The following is a 26997-nucleotide window of genomic DNA, read 5'->3' as shown; positions in this document are numbered from 1 at the left end:
CTTGCTGTAAGCACTGGACTTTGACTCATATCTGCACACCCCCATTCACACACTCCTAAACAGCACATTTTTTTACATAACTAATAGGACATTATACCTACTACTAGAGGATGCTTGCAGCTGGTATTGTCTGCTCACCTTTCCAATCACCAAACACTGGAAGACATGAACAATGTTATTTCACACCCTTTTATAGTAGACTTTTGACATTTATCCTACATAAGAATTCAAATCAACTTGGCCAGTCTGGTATTTCTCGTACTTTTTGTTGCTCTTGCCTGCGCTCTAATGGGTTGACTTACCATGTACACTGGATATCTTTATGGCAGGAGGGTAATGGTGCCATCTTGTGATATCAAAATAAAACGGATTCACTTTTCTGAGAAGGTAATGAAGACAACCCGTGTACTCTGGTACAGCGTCTGTGATAGTCTACGACAACAACAGCATAACTAAATGAGTGATTAGATTGAACGAATCCGAAGGCCTAACAAAGTAAATATCTGATACATCTGAATATCATGAAAAATAACACAGAAGATGGAACTTTTGAAAAAAGTTGAACCTAACTTCACACCCGAAAGGCCGCTTGGTGCGCCTCAGCCGGACGGAACGTTCAGATATACATATGATATGTGGAACTCATTGGCTCTCTTCACGACATGTCTCCATCTGCAACGTTCGAAAACGTTTGGAAACTGAACATGGCCTCGCATTATCTCGTGGGCGGGGTAAAGAGCACCTGTCGCTAACTACTATATATTCAAGACAACAAAAGGAGGTCGTTTCAGCAGGGAAGTAGTTTCGCTTACAACATCTAATAAGCTAAGACGAATTTGCTACTTCGATCGAGAAAATATTATTTGGAAGACTTATTTACTTTGACGAAGGCTTTCACGGAAAAAAACAACAACAATGAAACAGGTGTGGAGTGGTGGTGTATTGTTCGTACTGCTCGCCGTACTGGTCCGCGGTCAGTTAGACGAAGAGAAACAAGGATGCGCTTGGGATGTCGACACCGACATCGACCAAGGTCTTGACCCAAAATCCCTCGACGCTGGAGCCAGCTATTTGGCTCACCTGCAGGAGATATCAGACAGCAAGGGGTGTCAGGACTCTTGCTGCGGCTACCAGGACTGCCAGCTCGCTTTGGTTGGAACCCCAGCGAATGGAACTTCGGAGTGTTTTCTCGTCAACTGCATGAAAGATGGAAAGGACGTCTGCGTTTTACAGTCCGATACACAGTTCAAGGTCTACCGCAAAAAGACGCATCCAAAGACTACGAAAGTCGAAGTTGACGATATTAGTGAAGCTGGTGTGCCCACGGAAGTCAACTCGACAGGTAGGCATATTGTTTTGTTTTAGTTTTTTTGGGGGGGGGGGGGTCAATATGGTTTACAAATTGGGGTCATGTGGCAGATTACCATTCCCCAGCTCTGTCCTTGTTTTGTAATTTTATTTTTGAGTTAAGGAGATATAGTGCAGGTTAAGCACTCTAGAAATTCGATTTGATCTGGACTTTAAACTGACTGAAAGGCTAAAGTGAGAAAATGACTTATGGACCACCACTCACGTTTATACAGTATTGTCTCTTTATTTGCTTCTTCCTATGCACATTAACTCAGTGGCGACCAGCGCTCATTGTTTTCGATTTCATTCACATTATCTCTAGATCGATCAATGGTGCTGTGCTGTGTTTGCCATACGCCATCCACTATTTTGCACACCGTCATACATGTTGGTCATACATTCGTAACCAAGTCAGGTGCGGTTTATGAAGTGGGCAAATTAGGAAAGCGGTTTATCTGTGCCAGGGCCATTGACTCCTATTCTGGAGTACACAGGATGTTTCTTGTTTGTCAACTTCACCTAAGTTATTCCAGTGGTGTAAAAATACTTGAAAGTACTACTTAAGTAATTTTTTGGAGTATCTGTACTTTACTTTAGTATTCATATTTCACAACTTTTACATCACAATTTTCTTTCGGAACGTAAATGTACTTCCTACTCCATACATTTTCCCTGACACCCCAAAGTACTGGTTACATTTTGAATGCTTAACAGGACAGGAAAATGGTCCAATTCACCACTTATCAAGAGAACATCTCTGGTCATCCCTACTGCCTCTGATCTGGCGGACTAAACACAAATGCTTCATTTGTAAACGATGTCTGAGTGTTGGCGAGAAAATTGTGCCGTTTGGATTGCCTAGTAGAAGTAATTTATACTTTTATTTGTTACTTAAGTATATTTTGGCAATTACATTTACTTTTGATACTTAAGTATATTTAAAACGAAGTACTTTTGCGCAAGTATTACGACATCAGTGATCTTCAGGTTGGAAGTCAGAGTTCGAGAAAGAGGCCCGAGTTCCCGATCTTGGAATTCCGAGTAAGATGGCCTTTAAAATATTCCCCCCCAGTTGGCGCTCGTTTTTTTCCAAGTTCCCAGCTCTCTTGAATGCACTGAAGTCGGAAGTCAGATGTCCGACCTCGCTTTTCCCAGTTGTTTTGAACGCGGCGAGACTGGGCCAACAAGTCAGCCAAGTTTGCATGTGCAAGATACGATTGCTTGGTGTAATAGGTGTGGTGGAGAAACTCAGATCTGCTCTTTTGTCATGTTTTGTTTACCCATTCCAGCTCTCATGGTTTCACTCAGCATGTAAATCATTGGGCAATAAAGGCCGGCGAGAGCTACAGTAGGACTTTTAACTCTCCTCCTAGAAAGGTGCTTATCTTTGACAACTAGGCCCTCATCATACATTTATTTGCACTTATACTATTTTGTATTGGTGTTAATCATATTTTCATCTTGACTGATGTAGTTCCCGATTGCTACTCTAAGTATAAAAAATGGCCGCTTTTAACACTTTTTTTTTTTACCCGACAACAGATAGGTTTCCTTGTGAATTGAGCTTATCGTGACCCGCTTCAGTGTTAACCTCTCGTCTGCCCTTTCCTCTTCCCACAGATAAGTGCCTCATGCCCATGGTAGTGGGTTCCTGCCGCGCTGCCTTCCCCAAATACTACTATGACGTCACCAACCAGACCTGCAAGCTGTTCATCTATGGCGGCTGCAACGGCAACGGCAACAACTTTTACAGTCAGGAGGAATGTGAGGGGGCTTGTAGTGGGGTGACAGGTAAGATATTGTTCTACCTAGGTGATTTTCCATTTTGGGGTGATTTTAAATTTTTGGGGGAAATACTTGTGGATCTGTGGCTTCTGTTGGCCCAGCCATGGCGTCACTGCCGAGGTGTTGTCAGTGGAATGCGGCTGTGTCCTTAAAACCTCTCTGGGGTATGTGGGACGCTAGCGGGACACACTATTCAACAGCCAGTGAAATAGCAGGGCGGCAAATTCAAAACAACAAATCTCATAATTCAAATTTCTCAAACATACAACTATTATATCCCATTTTAAAGATACACTTCTTGTTAATCCAACCACATTGTCCAATTTCAAAAAGGCTTTACGGCGAAAGCATAACATTAGATTATGTTAGGACAGCGCCGAGACAAGAAGAACCACACAGCCATTTTCCAAGCAAGGAGAGGCGTCACAAAAAAACTGAAATACAGCTAAAATGAATCACTAACCTTTGATCTTCATCAGATGGCACTCATAGGACTTGATGTTACACAATACATGTGTGCTTTGCGCGATAAAGTTCATATTTAGATCCAAAAACCCCATTTTACATTGGCGTGTAATGTTCAGAAATGTTTTGCCTCAACTTCTGGTGAATGAGCACATCAATTTACAGAAATACTCATAAACGTTGATAAAATATTCAACAGTTATTCAAAGAATTATAGATGCACTTCTCCATAATGCAACCGCTGTGTCAGATTTCAGAAAAGCTTTAAGGCGAAAGCAAATTTCGCAATAATCTGAGTATAGCGCTCAGATATCAAAACAAGCCATACAGATACCCGCCATTTTGGTGTCAACAGAAATGACAAAAATTACATTATAAATATTCACTTACCTTTGATCTTCATCAGAATGCACTCCCAGGAATCCCAGTTCCGCAAATGTTGTTTTTGTTCGATAAGGTCCATAATTTGTCCAAATACCTCCTTTTTGTTAGCGCGTTTAGTCCACTACTCCAAATGCAGGAAGCGCGCGCAAAATGTTACGACAAAGTCAAAAAGTTACATTTACATTCATAGAAACATGTCAAACAATGTATAGCATCAATCTTTAGGATGTTTTATCATAAATCTTCAGTAATATTCCAACCGGACAATTCCAATGTCTTCAAAAAAGAAAAGGAACACAGCTAACTCTCATGTGAGCGGACGCCACTGAGCTCATGTCATTTTCTCACTCATCTACTTCCAGGAGCTCTTATTCTCTACTTATTCACAGTAGAAGCATGAAACAAGGTTCTAAAGACTGACATCTAGTGGAAGCCTTAGGAAGTGCAAAATGAACCCTAAGTCACTGTATACTGTATAGGCAATCCACTTGAAAAACTACAAACTTCAGATTTCCACACTTCCTAGTTGGATTTTTCTCAGGTTTTTACCTGCCAATGAGTTTTGTTATACTCAGACATCATTCAAACAGTTTTAGAAACTTCAGTGTCTATCCAACTTCAGTTTCTATCCAAATCTACTAATAATATGCATATCCTACCTTCTGAGCCTGAGTAGCAGGCAGTTTACTACGGGCATGCCTTTCATCCGGACGTCAAAATACTGCCACCTACCCTAGAGAAGTTAAGTCGACACAGGCAGTCTGAGGGGGTGGGACAGAGCCAGCTGTAGGAAGTGACCTTGTGTAAACTAAGTAACAGCGAGGGGGGACGTCTCATGTTACTAACAACCTTCAGCAGGGACTGCTGGGGGGCAATTCCATGGTAATAGAATTACACAAATACTTTTTTAAACTTTAAAATGCATACATTTTACAAAAGCATATTTACAGGAAGAACTGTGCACATACTAAGTTTAACAGAAAAAACAAGGGAGATTTTACTGTAATTCTTTGCGTCTGCAGTTCTTCCAGTGAATATCTATCTCTCAGCAAAAAAAGAAACGTCCCTTTTTCAGGACCCTGTATTTCAAAAATAATTCATAAAAATTCAAATAGCTTCACAGATCTTCATTGTAAAGGGAAAACACGGTTTCCCATGCTTGTTCAATGAACCATAAACAATTAATGAACATGCACCTGTGGAACGGTTGTTAAGACACTAACAGCTTACAGACGGTAGGCAATTAAGGTTACAGTTATGAAAACTTAGGACACTAAAGAGGCCTTTCTACTGACTCTGAAAAAGACAAAAAGAAAGATGGCCAGGGTCCCTGCTCATCTGTGTGAACGTGCCTTAGGCATGCTGCAAGGAGGCATGAGTACTGCAGATGTGGCCAGGGCAATAATTGCAATGTCCGTACTGTGAAACGCTTAAGACAGCGCTACAGGGAGACAGGACGGACAGCTGATCGTCCTCGCAGTGGCAGACCACGTGTAACAACACCTGCACAGGATCGGTACATCCAAACATCACACCTGCAGTACAGGATGACAACAACTGCCCGAGTTACACCAGGAACGCACAATCCCTCCATCAGTGCTCACACTGTCCGCGATAGGCTGAGAGAGGCTGGACTGAGGGCTTGTAGGCCTGTTGTAAGGCAGGTCCTCAGCAGACATCACCGGCAACAACTTTGCCTATGGGCACAAACCCACTGTCGCTGGACCAGACAGGACTGGCAAAAAGTGCTCTTCACTGACGAGTCACGGTTTTGTCTCACCAGGGGTGATGGTCGGATTCGCGTTTACTGTCGAAGGAATAAGCGTTACACCGAGGCCTGTACTCTGGAGCGGGATCGATTTGGAGGTGGTGGGTCCGTCATGGTCTGGGGCGGTGTGTTACAGCATCATCAGACTGAGCTTGTCATTGCAGGCGAGCTCAACGCTGTGCGTTACAGGGAAGTAGAGGTCGACCGATTAATCGGAATGGCCGATTAATTAGGGCCGATTTTTAGTTTTCATAACAATCGGTATTTTTGGGGACCGATTTAGCCTTTTTTATTATTATCTTTTTTTAACACCTTTAACACCTTAACTAGGCAAGTCAGTTAAGAACACATTCTTATTTTCAATGACGGCCTAGGAACGGTGGGTTAACTGCCTTGTTCAGGGGCAGAACGACTTTTATTTATTATTTTTTATTTTTTTTTACCTTGTCAGCTCGGTGATTCAATCTTGCAACCTTACGGTTAACTAGTCCAACGCTCTAACCACCTGCTTTACATTGCACTCCACGAGGAGCCTGCCTGTTAAGCGAATGCAGTAAGAAGCCAAGGTAAGTTGCTAGCTAGCATTAAACTTATAAAAAACAATCAATCATAATCACTAGTTAACTACACATGGTTGATATTACTAGTTTATCTAGCCTGTCCTGCGTTGCATATAATCGATGTTGTGCGCATTCGCGAAAAAGGACTCTCATTGCTCCAACATGTACCTAACCATAAACATCAATGTCGTTCTTAAAATCAATACACAAGTACATATTTTTAAACCTGCATATTTAGCTAAAAGAAATCCAGGTTAGCAGGCAATATTAACCAGGTGAAATTGTCACTTCTCTTGCCTTCATTGCATGCAGAGTCAGGGTATATGCAACAGTTTGGGCCGTCTGGCTCGTTGCAAACTAATTTGCCAGAATTTTACGTAATTATGACATAACATTGAAGGTTGTGCAATGTAACAGGAATATTTAGACTTAGTGATGCCACCCGTTAGATAAAATACGGAACGGTTCCGTATTTCACTGAAATAGATATATATATATATATATATATATATATATAATTTTTTTTGAGAGAGAGTTTCCGGATTCGACCATAGATTAGGCTGGTGTAACCGATGTGAAATGGCTAGCTAGTTAGCCGGGTGCGCGCTAATAGCGTTTCAAACGTCACTCGCTCTGAGACTTGGAGTAGTTGTTCCCCTTGCTCTGCATGGGTAACGCTGCTTCGAGGGTGGCTGTTGTCGATGTGTTCCTGGTTCGAGCCCAGGTAGGAGCGAGGAGAGGGACCGAAGCTATACTGTTACACTGGCAATACTAAAGTGCCTATAAGAACATCCAATAGTCAAAGGTATATGAAATACAAATCATATAGAGAAATATTTCTATAATAACTACAACCTAAAACGTCTTTCCTGGGAATATTGAAGACTCATGTTAAAAGGAACCACCAGCTTTCATATGTTCTCATGTTCTGAGCAAGGCACTTAAACGTTAGCTTTCTTACATGGCACATATTGCACTTTTACTTCTCCAACACTTTGTTTTTGTATTATTTAAACCAAATTGAATGTTTCATTATTTATTTGAGGCTAAATTGATTTTATTGATGTATTATATTAAGTTAAAATAAGTGTTCATTCAGTATTGTTGTAATTGTCATTATTACAAATACATTTTAAAAATCGGCTGATTAATCGGTGTCGGCTTTTTTTGGTCCTCCAATAATCGGTATCGGCGTTATCTGAGTCTTCAGCGTAATTCTGTTACTGTGGAAATGCCCTGGGCTAAGACGTGTTGAGGATAAGTTTTTTTTTTTTTTTTTTCTCTCAGTGTTGTTTTTTTGGTCAACGTCTTACATTTCCTCCTACCCCGGCTTGTGTGTTGATCATTATTTAATCTCCTAAACTGGATTGGGCAGTCAGCGTTTTGTCTTGACTAAAACTGCCAAAACACAGAACAATTGTCAACACCTTTTCAGCAGGCTTAACTAACTCTCTTGTGTCTTGGTCCACACCCTAATGTTATTTAGGTTTTTCAAAGCAATCCGTACCGGTTCTATTGTTTCTTTGCTGTAGGGATGGGCAACTTTGGTGGGGGCCACAAAAAATCGGAACTCATCGGCTAAATGAGTGACTGACATAACTACAGAAACACTGATGCACAACCTAATTTCGACATGGCGCCTTGTGTATTCTACACTGAACAAAAATGTAAAGAGTTGGTTACATGAGCTGACATAATATCCCAGAACTGTTCCATATGCACAAGAAGTGTGTTTCGCTCAAATTTTGGGCACTATTTTATTTATTTTTACATCCCTGTTAGTGAGCATTTCTACCATGCCAAGATAATCCATCCACCACAGAAAATATAATTATACCTAACAAAGTAAATTTAACTCAAACAGGTCATTTTAAAGGCTGTTGGAACCATGACCATTTTAATGTGAGTCTGTACTACAAAGCTAGTTAGTTTTACATCATCCCTTTGAGGTGTAGTGTTTGTCATGGGTGTGTCGTGTGCATAGATAGTGTTATTGTTTCAGCTTACCCAATGCCAAACCGGTTAAGTGACCTCCGTACGATGAGGTTTGGCCTGAGCCATGCACCACAGTCTCACATCCATTCCATAATAATAAGCTCTTCATGGTCAGGCTCTTGCGATTGGAGCTAACGTATACAGTACCAGTCAAATGTTTGGACACCTACTCATTCTAGGGTTTTTCTTTATTTTTACGTATTCTACATTGTAGAATAATAGTGAAGTCGGCTATAAATAACACATGTAACCATGTAGTATATTTTTGATTCTTCAAAGTAGACCCCCTTTGCCAAGGGTGTGCAAAGCTGTCAAGGCATTCTCTCAACCAGCTTCACCTGGAATGCTTTTCTAACAGTCTTGAAGGAGTTAACACATGCTGAGTACTTATTGGCTGTTTATCCTTCACTCTTCAGTCCAACTCATCTCAATTGGGTTGAGGTCGGGGGATTGTGGAGGCCAGGTCATCTGATGCAGAACGCGATCTCTCCTTGGTCAAAAAGCCCTTACACAGCCTTGAGGTGTGTTGGGTAATTGTCCTGTTGAAAAACAAATTGTAGTCCCACTAAGTGCAAACCAGATGGGATTATATATATATAGTTGAAGTTTACATGCACCTTAGCCAAATGCATTTAAACTCAGTTTTTCACAATTCCTGACATTTAATCCTAGTAAAAATTCCCTGTTTTTAGGTCGGTTAGGATCACCACTTTATTTTAAGAATGTGAAATGTCAGAGTAATAGTTGAGTGATTTATTTCAGATTTTTTTCTTTCATCACATTCCCAGTGGGTCAGAAGTTTACATACACTCAATTATTATTTGGTAGCATTGCCTTTAAGTTGTTTAACTTGGGTCAGATGTTTCAGATAATTCACCCAATTTATTGTGGGAAGCTTTGTCCCATTCCTCCTGACAGAGCTGGTATAACTGAGTCAGGTTTGTAGGCCTACTTGCTCGCACACGCCTTTTCCGTTCTGCCCACAAATGTTCTATAGGATTGAGGTCAGGGCTTTGTGATGGCCACTCCAATACCTTGATTTTTGTTGTCCTTAAACCACTTTGCCACAACTTTGGAAGTATGCTTGAGGTCATTGTCCATTTGGAAGACCCATTTGCGACCAGGCTTTAACTTCCTGACTGATGTCTTGATACGTTGCTTTGATATATCCACACAATTTTCCTGCTTCATGATGCCATCTATTTTCTGAACTGCAGCAAAGCACCCCCACAACATGATGCTGCCACCCCTGTGCTTCACAGTTGGGATGGTGTTCTTTGGGTTGCAAGCCTCCCCCTTTTTCCTCCAAACATAAATGGTCATTATGGCCAAACGTTTCTATTTTTGCTTCTTCAGACCAGAGGACATTTCTCCAAAAGTATGATCTTTGTCCCCATGTGCAGTTGCAAACCATAGTCTGGCTTTTTTTATGGCGGTTTTGGATCAGTGACTTTTTTTTCCTTGCTGAGCGGCCTTTCAGGTTATGTCTATAGGACTCGTTTTACTGTGGATATAGATACTTTTGTACCTGTTTCTACCAGTATCTTCAAGGTTCTTTGCTGTTGTTCTGGGATTGATTTGCACTTTTCGCACCAAAGTACGTTCATCTCTAGGAGACAGAACACGTCTCCTTCTTGAGCGGTATGACGGCTGCGTGGTCCCATGGTGTTTATACACTGCTCCAAAAAATAAAGGGAACACTTAAACAACACAATGTAACTGCAAGTCAATCACACTTCTGTGAAATCAAACTGTCCACTTAGGAAGCAACACTGATTGACAATACATTTCACATGCTGTTGTGCAAATGGAATAGACAACAGGTGGAAATTATAGGCAATTAGCAAGACACCCCCAATAAAGGAGTGGTTCTGCAGGTGGGGACCACAGACCACTTCTCAGTTCCTATGCTTCCTGGCTGATGTTTTGGTCACTTTTGAATGCTGGCGGTGCTTTCACTCTAGTGGTAGCATGAGACGGAGTCAACAACCCACACAAGTGGCTCAGGTAGTGCAGCTCATCCAGGATGGCACATCAATGCGAGCAGTGGCAAGGTTTGCTGTGTCTGTCAGCGTAGTGTCCAGAGCATGGAGGCGCTACCAGGAGACAGGCCAGTACATCAGGAGACGTGGAGGAGGCCGTAGGAGGGCAACAACCCAGCAGCAGGACCGCTACCTCCGCCTTCGTGCAAGGAGGAGCAGGAGAAGCACTGCCAGAGCCCTGCAAAATGACCTCCAGCAGGCCACAAATGTGCATGTGTCTGCTCAAACGGTCAGAAACAGACTCCATGAGGGTGGTATGAGGTCACGACGTCCACAGGTGGGGGTTGTGCTTACAGCCCAACACCGTGCAGGACGTTTGGCATTTGCCAGAGAACACCAAGATTGGCAAATTCACCACTGGCACCCTGTGCTCTTCACAGATGAAAGCAGGTTCACACTGAGCACGTGACAGACGTGACAGAGTCTGGAGACGCCGTGGAGAACGTTCTGCTGCCTGCAACATCCTCCAGCATGACCGGTTTGGCGGTGGTCCAGTCATGGTGTGGGGTTGCATTTCTTTGGGGGGCCGCACAGCCCTCCATGTGCTCGCCAGAGGTAGCCTGACTGCAATTAGGTACCAAGATGAGATCCTCAGACCCCTTGTGAGACCATATGCTGGTGCGGTTGGCCCTGGGTTCCTCCTAATGCAAGACAATGCTAGACCTCATGTGGCTGGAGTGTCAGCAGTTCCTGCAAGTGGAAGGCATTGATGCTATGGACTGGCAGACCGTTCCCCAGACCTGAATCAAATTGAGCACATCTGGGACATCATGCCTCGCTCCATCCACCAACGCCACGTTGCACCACAGACTGTCCAGTAGTTGGCGGATGCTTTAGTCCAGGTCTGGGAGGAGATCCCTCAGGAGACCATCCGCCACCTCATCAGGAGCATGCCCAGGCGTTGTAGGGAGGTCATACAGGCACGTGGAGGCCACACACACTACTGAGCCTCATTTGGACTTGTTTTAAGGACATTACATCAAAGTTGGATCAGCCTGTAGTGTGGTTTTCCACTTTAATTTTGAGTGTGACTCCAAATCCAGACCTCCATGGGTTGATAAATTGGATTTCCATTGATTATTTTTGTGATTTTGTTGTCAGCACATTCAACTATGTAAAGAAAAAAGTATTTCATAAGATGATTTCTTTCATTCAGATCTAGGATGTGTTTAAGTGTTCCCTTTATTTTTTTTTAGCAGTGTACTTGCATGCTATTGTTTGAACAGATGAACGTGTTACCTTCAGGCGTTTGGAAATTGCTCCTAAGGATCATCCAGACTTGTGGAGGTCTACAATATTTTTTTTCTGAGGTCTTGGCTGACTTCTTTTGATTTTCCCATGATGTCAAGTGAAGAGGCACTGAGTTTGAAGGTAGGCCTTGAAATACATCCACAGGTACACCTACAATAGGCCAATTGACATCATTTGAGTCAATCAGAAGCTTCTAAAGCCATGACTTCATTTTCTGGAATTTTCCAAGCTGTTTAAAGGCACAGTCAACTTAATGTATTTAAACTTCTAGCCCACTGGAATTGTGATACAGTGAAATAATCTGTCTGAACAATTGTTGGAAAAGTGACTTGTCTTGCACAAAGTAGTTGTCCTAACCGACTTGCCAAAACTATAGTTTGTTAACAAGAAATTTGTGGAGAGGTTGAAACAAGTTTTAATGACTCCAACCTAAGTTTATGTAAATGTGTGTGAGTGACACTTAGCTTTCATTTGACATGCTCCTATAAACTGCACATGTTGGTTCTCATGGGTCATTTTACATGGAAGTGCCTAACAAGGAAGTCCACATTCTTCCATGTAAAGTGTCAGTTAGTCTGAATCATTGCTGGCTGCTTGTTTAGACAGGAAATTGCTGTAATTCAGGGTTTATTTTTTTAAAGAATACAAATTGCACACTAATCCAGTATCGCTCTTTAAAAAAATAAAAAATAATTATGGGTTGTAATATGTTTCATGAACAGCTGTTTGCTAATATTAACAGTAAGAAGCCACAGCTGTTGAAAGGAAACCTTGCTTTTCCCATGTATTAATCACTTCATTATCAATCGATACACCGTTTTACAGTAAGGCTAAACCGTGAGTCAACGTGCTTTTTTCCGTTAATGGCTTTCATGGATCATCACTTTCTCAACAGGTACTGTGCTGTTGTCCAAGAACTTGCCCATGCAGAGAAGAATGGCTATGACTGCCGACGATCAAGGTAATACATGCGTAGTACTATTTACCATCACCTATTTTAAAAGCTTTCTTTAGCAGTAGTAAAACTGTTATCTCTTGGATGGTGTCTGCTTTTAAAAGGCAAAATGTCATGATCCTCAACATTAAAACACAACTTGCCTGATGTTTATAATGTCAGCTACTTGTGAGACCTGAGGGGGTTCTAGATAAATCCTTGAACAGTTCCTCAGTCCTTCCGTAATGTGTACAGCTCCGCTTATCTGTGTTTGTCTAGCAAACTTCAGGTCATACGTCATGTTAGGAATCCTCATACAGTGCAGTCGGAAAGTATTCAGAACCCTTGACGTTTTCCAAGTTTTGTTACATTACAGCCTTATTCTAAAATTGATTAATCAAACTTTTCCTCATCAATCTACACACTACCCCACAATGACAAAGTGAACAAAAGGTTAAAACAAACATATACCTTAATTACCTAAGTATTCAGACCCTTTGCTATGAGACTTGAAATTGAGCTCCGGTGAATCCTGTTTCCATTGATCATCCTTGATGTTTCTACAACTTGATTGGAGTCCACCTGTGGTAAATTCAATTGACTGGACATGATTTGGAAAGGTGTGCTCACCGCTGTCTAAGGTCCCACAGTTGGCAGTGCATGTCAGAGCAAAAACCAAGCCATGAGGTCGAAGGAATTGTCCGTAGAGCTCAGACAGGATTGTGTCGGCACAGATCTGGGAAATGGTACCAAAACAAACATTTCTGCAGCATTGAAGATCCCCAAGATCAGTGGCGTCCATTCCTAAATGGAAGACGTTTGGAGCCATAAAGACTCTTCCTAGAGCTGGCCGCCCGGCCAAACTGAGCAATTGGGGGGGAAGGGCCTCTTTGGAGATGGGAGAACCATACAGGAGGACAACCATCTCTGCAGCCCTCCACCAATCAGGCCTTTATGGTAGCGTGGCCAGACTGAAGCCACTCCTCAGTAAAAGGCATCTGACAGCCCGCTTGGAGTTTGCCAAAAGGCACCTAAAGGACTCTATGAGAAACAAGATTCTCTGGGCTGAAATCAAGATTGAAGTCTTTGGCCTGAATGCCAAGCGTCACCTCTGGAGGAAAACTGGCACCATCCCTACGGTGAAGCATGGTGGCAGCATCATGCTGTAGGGATGTTTTTCAGTGACAAGGAGACTGGTCAGGATTGAGGCAAAGATTAACAGGGAAAAATAGAGATCCTTGATGACAACTTGCTCAGGACTGCCGACTGGTTCACCTTCCATCAGGACAGCGAATGCAAGAGTGGCTTCGGGACAAGTCTGACTGTCCTTGAGTGGCCCAGCCAGAGCCCGGACTTGAACACAATCTAATAAAATAACTGCAGCGACGCTCCCCATCCAACCTGACAGGGCTTGAGAGCATCTCCAGAGAAGAATGGGAGAAAATCCCAAAATACAGGTGTGCCATGCTTGTAGCGTCATACTCGAGGCTGTAACTGCTGCCAAAGGTGCTTCAACAAAGTACTGAGTAAAGAGTCTGAATTATTTACTTTATTTTAAATCGGACAACGGAGTTTGATTACCAAGATTCTAATCTTTTGAAGGGTGTATGACACTTGTATTTTCAAGAATGTTTAATGTCATATTTCGCCAGATGTTGTCAAAGAATCCCGGTAACGGGATTGATATATCGAAGGGGTCCTCAACAGGTTAATACATTTGCAAAAATGTCTAAACCAGTTTTTTTGCTTTGTCCATTATGCGGTTGTGTGGATTTTTTTTTTTCTCCCTCAATGTAATACATTTTAGAATAAGGCTGTAACTTAACAATGTGGAAGAAGTTAAGGGGTCTGAATCTTTTCCGTGTGCCTTCGGAAAGTATTCATACGCCTTCTTCCACATTTTGTTACGTTACAGCCTGAATTCAAAATGGGAAGGGAAAAACAAAAACGTCTACACACAATACCCCATAATGACTTCTTCCTTTTAATGTTTGCAAATTTTTTTGAAAATGAAATACAGAAATATCTAATTTACCTAAATATTCACACCCCTGAGTCAATACTTTGTAGATGCACCTTTTGGCAGTGATCACAACTAAGTCTCAAGCCCTGTTCACATTGGCAGTTTGAAGTGACTCCAATCCTATTTATTTGCATATTCGAGTGTTCATTTTCCTGCAGCCAAAAAGCACATGGAATCGGATATTTCAAGCCACGTTTCAAACCACTTTCGTAGGTGCTTCGAAATCAGATACAAATCCTGGCCATGTGACTTGTCTGAACGGTCAAATCTGATTTTTATTTGCCCTTAAGTGGTTTTTATTCTGCATATCGTGTTGCTTGCTAGCTACTCTGACAGTAACAAGAATGTGTTAGCTAACTTCCTTGTTATTTACAAACGGCTAGCTAGTTGACTGCTGTGGCTAGCCAAAAAGGACTTGTTTTCTGAAATTGGATCTTCTTGAGGCTGAGTGTTCTTACCCTATGATTTTTAACAGTGCAAGCAACTGAGAATCGTCCATGCCAGGCATTGTCACCTTTAGCTTCCTACATAACTTTTAAGTGATGTGGAATCACAAGCACCACCACAAATTGGCCTACATCACTGCACACACACCGTCATTAATATGACGTCTAGCGTAGCCTTGTCAGACAATGATTGCTGTCTGAACACCACACACACACACGATTTGGTCACTTTTAACTTGCTGTTTGGACAGTCAGTAGTCCAACACTTAATTGAGCATTAAGGCCTGTAGTGTGAACAAGGCTGAAGAGGTTTCCACACCTGGAATGCGCAACATTCAGGGCTTGTGAAATTATACCCAGGCTAAATCCACAACCATAAGACACAATAATAAAATTAGTGGATCTAAATCGTTTAACCTGCTTTCCCCCCAATAATCACTGATCTGGCTTTCAAGTCTCTGTGAAAAAATAGCATTTTAGTAAAAACAATAAACCACCAGAACCATGCATAATGCGCAGGAACAAATTAACACTGGTCTCATAAACTCTCAAGCAAAAGCCCACGTGATAGTCAGGTAGCCAGCTAATCTTTAGATTTAAATATTAGCTAGCTAACAAGGCAGAACAGTTGACTTGTTATGGACAGAAGGGTGTGTTCATCTCCAACTGTTTGAACAGCATGCTAGCCTGTCCACTTTGTTCAGATGTTGAAATCAAGTGGCCTACCTTATTGTGTTTTAATGCTTATTGCACATTGTTAAACTAGGTGTCAAGTCTGTTTTATAAAGTCTTTGGTTAACATGTATGGAGCAATGTCATTGCCAACAGATGACATTTAAATCCCATGTTTTATTTTCTAATGCACACATTTAATCATTTGAATTCATAAATTGTAATTGTTTTTTTTAAATTAACTTGGTTGAATATTGCCTTCAGTTTAACTTCAGTTTCCATTTGATAGATATATCTCTCACCTACTCATTCCCACTCGCTCACCTTCTCCCATTGTTAACTGACACTTCACACCTCCAACAGGCCTCCCCACCCAGCAACCCCTCTTACATTTACTTGTCTTTCCAGTGACCATCATCGCTGGCTCTAAGGGAAGGAAAGGATCTGATGATGACAAGAGCATTGAATATAAAGGTAACTGGATAGTCACTACTTTTTTTGGCTAGCTCCTTAAGGTTGAGGTTCTTTGTAAACCATTCTCCCTGCATGGTGTAGTTGGCTGTTCTGGGATCAGCCTCAAACGACCTTCCAGATGTGATAGCCTTTTTCACAAATTGATGCCTGCTGGTTTGAGATCAGTTATTTTATTTTAAAGGATTTCTTTTTGCACTTTAGTACAAAAGCACACAAATAACAAACATATGAAATTATTTATTGCTTAAGCAAGACATGAGACAAGAATCAAGCAACAATGACATACAACTAAGCGTTCCTAGTCAGTATTCACAATCACTGACACCACATCCTGAGAAATCTGCTGGAGGAGTTAGTCCTGGGGGGGGAACAAATATTTTTGAAGTTAATGGTGTTAATCATTTATGCTAGTCTGCTATGGAAGCAAAGGGGGGGTTGGTGACTTCCATTCTGTGAGGATTTTTTTGTTTGTTGCAACCACCATTCCAAACATCAGAGCCTGTTCCTCAGGATAATCTTAAAACAGACGCTGAGCAGCCAAAGAGAGCAAGTTCTGCGTCAGGTTCAATAGCCCTCTCCTATACCTTTTTGAATAGCAATCAAACATGTTCCTCCAAAAATTAAGTAGGTGGCAGAGCCAAAAATTATGCTTTAATGAACCCTCTGAGGCTTTACATTTGTCACACAGTGGGGAGAATTTACCCCCAGGTCTATCATTTGGTTTTGGAGTAATGAAGTCTATGCAAAACTTTATCAATTGATATCTGGCATTCATGGAACAGGAGTGAATTCTAGACAGGGCTTCTCCCCATAGATTTGAGATCTCAATATTTGAGAGCCACGCATCATCCGACGCATCATCCAAGCTGCACTGCTTCTTGACTCCCTGCTCGCTTAACCCGGTAGCAAGCTGTACCAATGTGTCGGAGGAAATGACACCATACCACTGGTCAGCGTGCATGCACCCGGCCTGCTACAGCGCGATGCGACAAGGACATCCCGGCTGGTCAAACCCTCCCCTAACCTGTACGACGCTGGCCCAATTGAGCGTTGCCTCATGTGTCTCCCGGTCGCGGCTGGCTGCGACACAGCCCGGGATGGAACCCAGATCTGTAGCGATGTCTCAAGCACTGCAATGTAGTGCCTTAGACTGCTGCGCCACTCGAGAGGCCTTTGAATGTATTCTTTAATTGGCTGAATGATGCTAATTGCTTGTCTAATGTATACGTTTTCAATAGTCCTTTCTCCTTCCATTCAACAACCAACTTATTGGCCGATATCTGATATTTTCCCTGCCAAAAAAAACGCTACCCATTTTATTTTTTGCAGCCTTCTAAGCATTCTAGTACTGTTAAATAGTTGAAACACACACTGACCAAAGTTATTTTGTTGGCATTTACGCATGTCCATCCCTATTTCTTTCACTTGCTGTTTTGTTGAGTCTCAACCAGGATTTCATCATACATGTGATGTTTAAACAGTCTGTGGCTTCTCTTCCTCGGTGCGCACTGTCAGTGTCCGTTTCTATCTTGTCCAGTTTAACATTTAACGTAAACTTTTTTTTTTTTTTTTTTGTGTCTGCATCGAAGTAGCGATCCTTGTACCTAACATGGTGGCGACACAGTAAAGGGGCTCAGAGTGCCACTGAATTGCTTGTTCACAGCCTCTTGAGTACTTGTGCAAGTTTTAACCCCATGGTATGTGTGGGCAGTTTTGTTGATCGGTCGTTTCAATGCCATGACAGAGGGTATCATGTCTGCTGCAGACAGTTGCGCTTATTTCTTGAGTCAGTAGTTCGAATGGAGCTAGGAGTGTGTTTGTGTTTCAAACATGTTCTCAAATGCCATTGAAATGGCAGCAGTGGTATGAGAACCAGCACGTACTTGAGCATGCAATATGGCTTCCCTCAGTATGAAATCCTCGTCGACCCACTGCTGTCACTCGGCATGCTCATGGGGCTGACATCGCTGGTCCAAATGTCAGTCGTGACGCCCATAGCAAGTAGTTCATAGATGTTGCCCTACCGGAGTTAAAGTATTGTTGAAATGCACATCTGAGAAATAGCGCCTACTTGGTAGCGTGTACCGGTGCTCGACCAGTCGGTGAAGGCCAACATCATCCACGACAGAACGGTTGATTGTCAATGGAAATGCCCTTATCTTGGTGTTAATGGATTTCACTGTCTCGCTGAAATTCTTACTCTTTCAAATGACTGCTCGACTTCAACTTGTTTTAGTTGGATATTAGGATGATTCCTTATTTGTATAGCCAGGGGTTCAAGGGCGACAGCGGACCGCTAACTGGGCAACCCTGCTGGACAGATCTATGTAGTTCAAAGGGCCTGGATTTGTCGCTGTTGGGCAGGCAGAGCATTTTGACCCAGGCGATTAAATGAGTCGCCAAATCCAAACCTAGTGAGCGCTTCGAGCGTGTATGACAATTCTATTTGGTCGAACGCTTTTTGAGCATCTAGCGACATAATAGCCACCTTGGCGCTATTCCCATGATTTGCATATAGAATGTTAAGCAGCCTGCGCACATTAAAAATAACCTGCCGGGGATAAACCCCGTCTGATCTGGATGAATAATGGTTACATGTTTAACCTATTAGCAAGTACTTTGATACGTTTAAAAAAATATATAATTAATCAATGCTATGGGTTTAAAATTTGTGGGATCTGTTACCACTGCATTTTTTTCTTTAACAAGGCAAATATTGGCTTCTTACAATGATTTCGGCAAAATGTAATTTTCTGTGGAATCAGTAAACACCCTGCGTAAGAGGAGAGCGTCACTGAATGTTTTATAAAATTCACAGCCGAAACATCAGGGTCTGCAGCCTTTCCAGGTGGGAGCTTTTACTGCCTCAATTATTTATTCTATTGTGATATTTGAGTTGAATTATGTTTTGGCAGGCTGACGCATCGGATCTGGACGAGTAAAACTGCTTCAAAGAATTTCTCTTTAGGATCTGTCAGCAAGGTGTCCGCCTTAGACTGGATTTTATGGATTGCTCGATTTGCCTGTGCACCCTTTAGTTGTCTAGCGAGCAACCTTTCCGGTTTGTCCACTAGTTCAAATTGTTTTTGTCTCGGCTTTACTAGATTACTGACCTGAGAACCAATAATGGAATTGTATTCATATTTTAATATCAAAATATTGTTGTAGTCAACCTGGGTGAAGCTCTGGCTGTCACCAAAGCTGGGAGTTATTTTTCTCTCATCCAGTCGCATGCTGTTTTCGTCACTCATATGAAATCATGACCTCATAACCACTTAACGTTTCCCATAGTGTAGAATCAGATACCACTCCTGTGTCATTAGTCTGAGGAACTCATTCAACTTAACGGTCAGGCAGTCAATGAATGCTTGGTCTGTGAGCAAGGAGGGGTTAAAACGCCGACTGTAATTCTGTTTCGGTAAAGAGAGGGAAAACGTAATTGCACTGTGGTCACTTAAGAATCTATGGTATTTTGAATTGAGCACATTGGGTATCAATTTGGAGTCGACTCTAGAATAAGACAGACTACTCATTCTACTGTCTGTGGGATGTTGCCGTCTCCAGATGGCCACTAGATTCCTGGAATTGTTTAGATTATTTAGTACCTGGACATGGGTGACATTTTGTAGAGTCTGTGTGACAGCCTGTCACCATATGGATCAAGGTAACAATTAAAATCGCCGATTAGTGGGACTAACATCTGGGAGGAAATCGAAAACATTAGGAAAGAAATGTGGGTCAATTTTTGGGCCATAGACATTCAATAGGGTGACAGGGAAAGAGTTAATGTTCCCTGATACTATGATGTACCTGCTGTGTCGGTCTGTGGACAAGAGTTGAAAAGAGCTGTTACGAAAGAGAATGGCAACACCTCATGCCTTGGAAGAGAAGGGTGATTAAACTTGAGAAATCCAGTTGGAGCTGATGCTGCTGTCTGGCAGCAGAAAACAAAACACAGTGACCGACCCCAGAGAAACCCACCCTTCCCACTACTTCTCCAAATTAAGCATTGTTCTTCCCATCTCACGTAAAATGAGGACTGCTGTGCATGGTGGCTAGAACAGACCAATACTACGCTAGCAACAGTCACACTTAACAGCCCTCTCCGCGGTTGTTGGAAAACTAATTTATACTTTGCTGTTTTTATGAACAAACATAAAATCCGATGTTTGCTCAGGCAATATTCCAGAAAAATGTGGCCAGGGGATTTGCTGTACATTTGACACGTAGCATGCAGCATTTTCGGACTTGGTGAAGACTCCTGTCAAGCCGTTGTGATAAATGCAGGCTGTATTTGACCTCCGCCTCTCATGGTCTGCATCACATCTCAGAATGCGCACACTTCCTCCATCACCTCCATGGTGTAGTTGGGGAAGATGAGATCCTTTTGGCCTCTGTATCCCATTGCTCCCTGTTGTCCAAGTCGTATAATGAGCTCCTTTTCCTGGAAGTGATGTACCCTTGCAATTATGGTGCGTGGCTTGGCACCCGATAACCAGTGTTGTAAAAATAGTTTAAAGTACTGCTTAAGTAGTTTTGGGGGGATTTGTACTTTACTTTTTATATTTACTCCACTACATTCCTAAAGAAAATATTGTACTCTTTACTCCATTTTCCCTGATACCCAAAAGTACTCGTTACATTTTGAATGCTTAGCAGGACAGGAAATGGTCTCATTCATGCATTTTAAAGAAAATCCCTGGTCATAACTACTGCATCTGATCTGGTGGACTCACTAAACGCATGCTTTGCTTGTAAAATATGTTTGAGTATTGTAGTGTGCCCCAGGGGATCTGTAAATTAAAAAAAAATGTGGCAGAATCTTGTTGCTGGGTATCTGTAGTTGTATTCAGTACTCAATGGCACTAGCTTCTGCTTGCTGGGCCTTTGTCAACTTTGTTTTAGCTGGTCAGTTGGGTTTTCGTTGCAATATTTCACTGCTAGTTGTGCCTCAGGAATATACTAAACAATATGTATTTTTTGGAGGGGTGAACTTGTATAACGGTAAATTAAGATTTTGAAATTTGTGGCGAAGAAATCTGAAGGAACGATTCTACTTCATGCGAGCTAGCGCCCCCGTTTTGAGATCAGTTCTGATTGTCCTCTGGTCTTCCACAGATGCTTGCATGGTACCCTCGGACTCAGGCCCTTGCCGTGCTGCCTTCAATATGTTCTACTTTGACCACAGCACTAGCTCCTGCCAGTCTTTCATCTACGGTGGCTGCCAGGGAAACAGCAACCGCTACGTCACACTAGACGAATGCATGGCCCGGTGCACTGGAGAGCAAGGTAAGAATTGTTTTCCATTGTTGAGTTAGTGGGATTAAAATGGATTTTAGTTTTGTCATTGATCAACACAATGCTCCATAGGTCAGTGAAAAGAAAATTCTGCAAATGTAAACAAAGTACTTGCAATAATATATGTATTTTAGGCAAGCCTAAATTAAGGGTTAAATATGGCTTAGCAAATCACAAGTTACATGGACTCTGTGGGAAATAATAAATACTTTTCTTTAATGACTACCCCTTCCTTTGTCCCCCATACATACATCTGTAAGGTCCCTCAGTAAAATATATAATTTCAAGCACAGATTCAACTTCATAAACAAGAGTAGTGATTGGTAGCTGGGTAACAATAACAAATCAGACGTTGAATATCTCTTTTAATTTGACCATGCTTAATCATTAGGGTGTAGATTATGTGTTAAATCACCCAGACAGAGTCATACTACTTAACTGAGCTGCCGGACAAGAAGGAAATGTCACCATGAGGCCATTAGTGGATTTTAAAACGCTACGGAGTTCAATGGCTGAAGTGGGAACTGGGATGGATCAATAACATTGTTACACCACAATGACCTAAATGACAGCATGAAAAGAATAATTAATAAATATTCCAAGATGAGGCACTACAATAATACTGCAAAACAACTTGGCAAAGGAATACACTTTTTGGCCTAAATACAAAACGTTATGTTTGGGTCAAATCCAACACAGTAACTGCTGCCTAATTTTGAAGCATGACTGGGTTTTTTTTTATCAGGATGAAAACAGCTAAGCACAGGGAAAATCTGCTTTACACCAGACACTGGGAGAGTAGTTAACCTTTCAGCAGGACAATAACCTACACCACAAGACCAAATCTACACTGGAGTTGTGTGAATGTTGCCAAGTTTCTGTTTTTATTTAAATATGACACTACTTTAATTGCTCTCTAGCCAACATCTTGACAGAGCTTGAACGTTTTTGAAAAGGAATAATTGGCAAGTATTGCACAATCCAGGTGTGCAAAGCTCTTAGATTTACCCAAGAAGACTCATAGCCGTAATCGTTGCTGCCAGAGGTGTTTGTAACGTGTTGACTTTTTCATTTCATTTTTAGTGATTTTTCTGATTCTGTAATTTTCACAGGTGAGCAAGGGCAACACAATGGCCATAACCGTATGACACCAGGTAAGCTAACCTACCTTAGGTTCTAGGCTAGCTGTGAGGTTTAAAGGGTCATGTTCCAGTGGGTGTGATATGGCAAAACTTAACAGTTCTGAATACAGCTTCAGAAGAGTAGAGGTTTTGATTTAAAGTTTGTTTGTTTATATGAACTTGGCTTGTGAGCCGGAACGGCTTGCACAAGGAGCAGGATCCAGAGGCAGCTTGGGGTACAAACTAACCTGCTATCCAGGGGCGTACTTATCACAGGACATTACTGCCGATAGATCTCCTTAATCCTGAGTGATAAGCAGAGACTCATCGGGTGCCATTTTTACAGTCTTTGGTATGACTTGTCTGGGGATCAAACTCCTAACATTCGAATCTGAGTGCACAAGCCACTTCATTGATAAATGAGACTGTTATAGGTAACATGATGTGAAACCAAAGAGTCATGAACAACAAAGATTCACTGAGACTGTACACTGAGTGTACAAAACATTTGGAACACGAACACTTTCCTAATTGAGTTGCTCCCCCCTTTGCCCTCAGAACAGCCTTAATTTGCCACGGCATGGACTCTACAAGGTGTCGAAAGCGTTCCACAGGGATGCTGGCCCCTGTTGACTCCAATGCTTCCCACAGTAAAGTTGGCTGGATGTCCTTTGGGTGGTGGACCATTCTTGATACACATGAGAAACGTTGCGTGTGAAACCCAGCAGCGTTGCAATTCTTGACAAACTGGTGCGCCTGGCTCCTACAACCATACCCTGTTCAAAGGCACTTGAATATTTTCTTGCACATTCAGTCTCTGAATGGCACACACACAATCCATGTCTCAAGGCTTAAAAATCCATATTTAACCTGTCGCCTCCCCTTCATCTACACTGATTGATTGAAGTGGATTTAACGTCAAAAAGGGATCATGGCTTTTACCTGGATTCACCTGGTCAGATTGTCACGGAAAGAGCAGTTCTTCCTAATGATTTGTACACTCCTTACGTATTTATTTGGACAGTGAAGCTACAACTTTTAATTTGGCTCTGTATGCCAGCATTTTGGATTTGAGATCCAATGTTTCAGTGACAGTACAGACAGTATCTCACCATTATGAGGAAGTTTTACTGTTTAGAAATGAAAGCACTATCTCTCCCCCTCCTCCATTTTTTTGAAGGTGTCATAAGTAGTTTGACCAATTCACTTGTGTATTAAAGTAGTCAAGTGTGGTATTTGGTCCCGTTATTCCTAGCATTCAATCACTACATAAAGCTTGTGACTCTACTTACTTGTCTGCATTTGGACAATTCCAAGGTAAGAGTGATGCTAAGACTCCTATTTCACTTTAAAATGTATGCCAAACAAAAAACAATGATTGCAAAGTTAAACTAACTACTCATCTCTATACACTTGGACTAGTTTAAACAATTTCCACTGACACTGTTACAAACAAATTTACTTGAACAGTGCAGATGCAAAGTTTTGTAACACAATGATGGCACAAACTGTCATTCTCAGCAAAAAGCTGTATACAAGTAACCTATTTCAGAACGGTCTGCACGATTTTAAAGTTAGAAACGCAATTCAATCTTAAATGGTGGAAGACTGGTTACGACCGGAATTTTTCCCATTCAAGTCTATGGCCATTGAGATGCATTGAGATTTATGCAATTATGGTTGTAGTGTGCAAAGTATTAGTAATATCAAAAAGTTTGTCAAGCTACCTGACCGGTGGCAGTCTGGACATTGTTTTGGTGTTTAGCTTTTACGGTTTTGGCGCTACATGTGCTACAGCGGAATAAAAAAAGTTTATCGTTATCAACAGTTTCTAAAGTTGTGCTTTGCTTGTTTCTGAAAACGAACGTTATTGTGTATGCTACCATAATTGTGAATAATGATGAAAAACTTAAAGGCACAAAGACCATACCCCCAAGATTACCAATAACAGGGGAGGTTAGCACTTTTGGGGCTATGATCTTTGTGCCTTTGTAAGTTTCTAATTATTCACACTTCATTCATAATTATCTGTAGTTATTGTAGCATCCACATAAATGTAGCAGTGTTTAGTAACATATTTTCTTACTTGCAGTATGTGACTCATCTCCAACACAATCCCAAAAAACTGCAAGTTTGTAGAGTCAATATGGGACCAAATACTACACTTTTGATTACTTTAATACGCATAATTCAATTTGTCCAAATACTTATAGCACCTTCAAATGGGGGGATGCGCTGATATTTCTAAACAGTACAACCATATTTGTGAAAATACCCTCAAATACAAGTAATGTACTATTGTCTTATATGAAACATTTTGCTCTCAAATGCAGGAGTATAGAGCCAAATTTAAGCTTTAACTTTCCTGTCCAAATAAATGCATAGGGGAGTGTACTTAAAGTAAATGCATCCATCCTTCCCCTCTAGGGCTCTTCCTGGTGGCCACGGTGGCAGTGATTTCAGCTCTGATCCTGATGGGTCTGATCGGCATCACCATCCGGCGCTCCAAGCTGCACCGTGGCCACCGCCACCTCGGTGACAAGGAGGACCTGCTGCCCTACGAGCAGCTGTTTGAGGAGCAGCTGCCCGAGGAAGCGCTCCCAAAAGTGGGCACCGCACCATGAGAGCCTGCTCCTGTGTGGCTCCATCGAGCCACAGTCACCTTACTCCACTGTCACTTTCCATTCCACAAATATCACTGCCCCGGAATGCCTTCATCTGTTGGTTGTCGAGATGTATTCAAATATGATGGGAAGTTGTTTAATTGTGGCTTTTTGTCCAAATAGCCACTGTACTAATTACGTAGATGCAGTGATGCATGCATTGCTAGTACATGCACACCTGAGCGGTGTTTAGGTTTGGGGTTTAGTGAGTGATTTTAGACCTATGCTTGACATTTTCAGATCATAGTGAATTTCTGCTGCTGTCATTTACTTTTTGTTTATTTAAAAGGCTGAAACTTTGATGCGCCATCTCCCGGACACAGATTAAGCCTAATCTTGGAGTTAAACTCAATTGAGAATCTCCATTTTAAAATGCTTTTTAGTCCAGAGCTAGGCACATCAATGGGTCCGGGGAACCTCGCCTGAATGTGGTTTTAAAACCCTTTTGTAAACTTAAGTTAATGAACAAACTGCTATACTATGTTTACTGTGAATTTTGTACACCCTATATTCAGTGGCAAGATTGCCTTTTTAAAATAATGTAGTCAATTTAATGAACCAATAACATATTTCATGTAACATTTTAATTACACTTTAAGAGGTGCACATTTCCATCTTAAACATGACATAACTGTTATTTTCATGACTTACACTAATACCGAACACTATCTCCTCCATATAGAATGTAAATGTTCAGTAGCTTATTGTGGGATTTCCTGGTCTACCTAACTGCAGCAGTGAGCTGGATGACGTTAACACTGCGTCCTCTATATTAACTACTGACTGTGTTTAATAAAGTACTGGTACTTTATTGATTGCTGACTATCTCTTTTATATAGCACATTTTGTACAGTGCAACTTGAGTCACATAAAATAAAGGAGAATAATACATTTCTAAGTAGTAAGTGGATACATTTTAGGATGGTTAAACCGTGGACAACTGAAAGCGCCCTCTGTAAAGTAGGTTCATCTTTTTCTTAAATGTCCAGTTGGTCAACTCACTCCCATCTGCATTTCTATTGCTACAGATTGGAGAGGACAAGGCTGGATGGTTTGTTTTTACCTCTAGAGGGCAGAAGTGACCATGATGCATACTCAGTATCTTCCTTGTCAAGAGACTGATTTGTGGGCACTCCTTAAACTTATTAGTACAGTTTCTGCATAGTGTAGGACTCAAATGTTTTCTTCACTTACTGAAATTCCATAACTACTGTTGAAGTTTTAATCAACATCCTATTCAAAATGATCACAGTAATGATGCAATTTGTTTCACTGTCAATTTATTACTTTGCACATTTCATCGCCATGCAAAAAGACTCGAGAAACTCTTAGATTATCTTATCTTGATGTGGTGGGTCGTTTTGTAATAAAATGTAGGGATTAGCTAAACATTTTCATCCCTCGCCAATTCTAAAATGACCTAGCTAATTGAGCAAACTTAATTCCCTATTAATTGGTTCCAGGCCTGGGAAATGGTTAGCGATAAAGTAGGTAGCAAGCTGTCTACAGAGGCTGTGGAGTGGGTGTGGTCATGCAGGGTTCTGTGTTTTCTTGACTCCTCAATTCATTTTTCTCGGTTCCTTGCACCCTCTCACCACAAAATCCATTGGAGAACAAGGTACAAGGGGAGGGACTTTGGACCTTCTCAAATACGGTTGAAAAGGAGGCGAGGCGATAGGATGCGCGGAACCACAAAGACAAATTGAGATAGAGCCCCAGTGTAACGTTCACCTTCCTCTCCCGTTCCTTTCTGCTGATGAGACTCA

The 26997-nt window shown here is 41.6% G+C and overlaps 1 protein-coding gene across 2 annotated transcripts; it reads left to right on the top strand.

Annotated features, from left to right (window-relative positions):
• The first annotated feature begins 749 nt into the window (after positions 1-749).
• spint2 (serine peptidase inhibitor, Kunitz type, 2) lies at positions 750-26042 on the top strand. Of its 2 annotated transcripts, XM_014214079.2 has the most exons (7): positions 754-1342; positions 2971-3141; positions 12496-12561; positions 16084-16149; positions 21268-21438; positions 22560-22601; positions 24996-26042. In XM_014214079.2, the coding sequence occupies exons 1-7, from the start codon at positions 916-918 to the stop codon at positions 25190-25192; spliced, it is 1140 nt and encodes a 379-aa protein (XP_014069554.1). In that variant the 5' UTR covers positions 754-915; the 3' UTR covers positions 25193-26042. The 2 variants fall into 2 exon arrangements, with proteins under 2 accessions (XP_045580363.1, XP_014069554.1); XM_045724407.1 differs by lacking the exon at positions 22560-22601 and having other exon boundaries at positions 750-1342.
• The last annotated feature ends 955 nt before the right edge of the window (positions 26043-26997 follow it).

This window comes from Salmo salar, chromosome ssa09 (assembly GCF_905237065.1).
Source record: "Salmo salar chromosome ssa09, Ssal_v3.1, whole genome shotgun sequence".
Classification (NCBI taxonomy): Eukaryota; Metazoa; Chordata; class Actinopteri; order Salmoniformes; family Salmonidae; genus Salmo; species Salmo salar.
Note: the sequence above shows the minus strand (reverse complement) of the source record. Positions and strands in the feature narration are given on the sequence as shown.

Coding starts and splice junctions, on each gene's coding strand:
- spint2 (XM_014214079.2), top strand. CDS start 916: ATGAAACAGGTGTGGAGTGGTGGTGTATTGTTCGTACTGCTCGCCGTA. Junction 3,142..12,495: donor GGCTTGTAGTGGGGTGACAG/GTAAGATATTGT, acceptor CTTTCTCAACAG/GTACTGTGCTGTTGTCCAAG. Junction 21,439..22,559: donor CCGGTGCACTGGAGAGCAAG/GTAAGAATTGTT, acceptor TAATTTTCACAG/GTGAGCAAGGGCAACACAAT.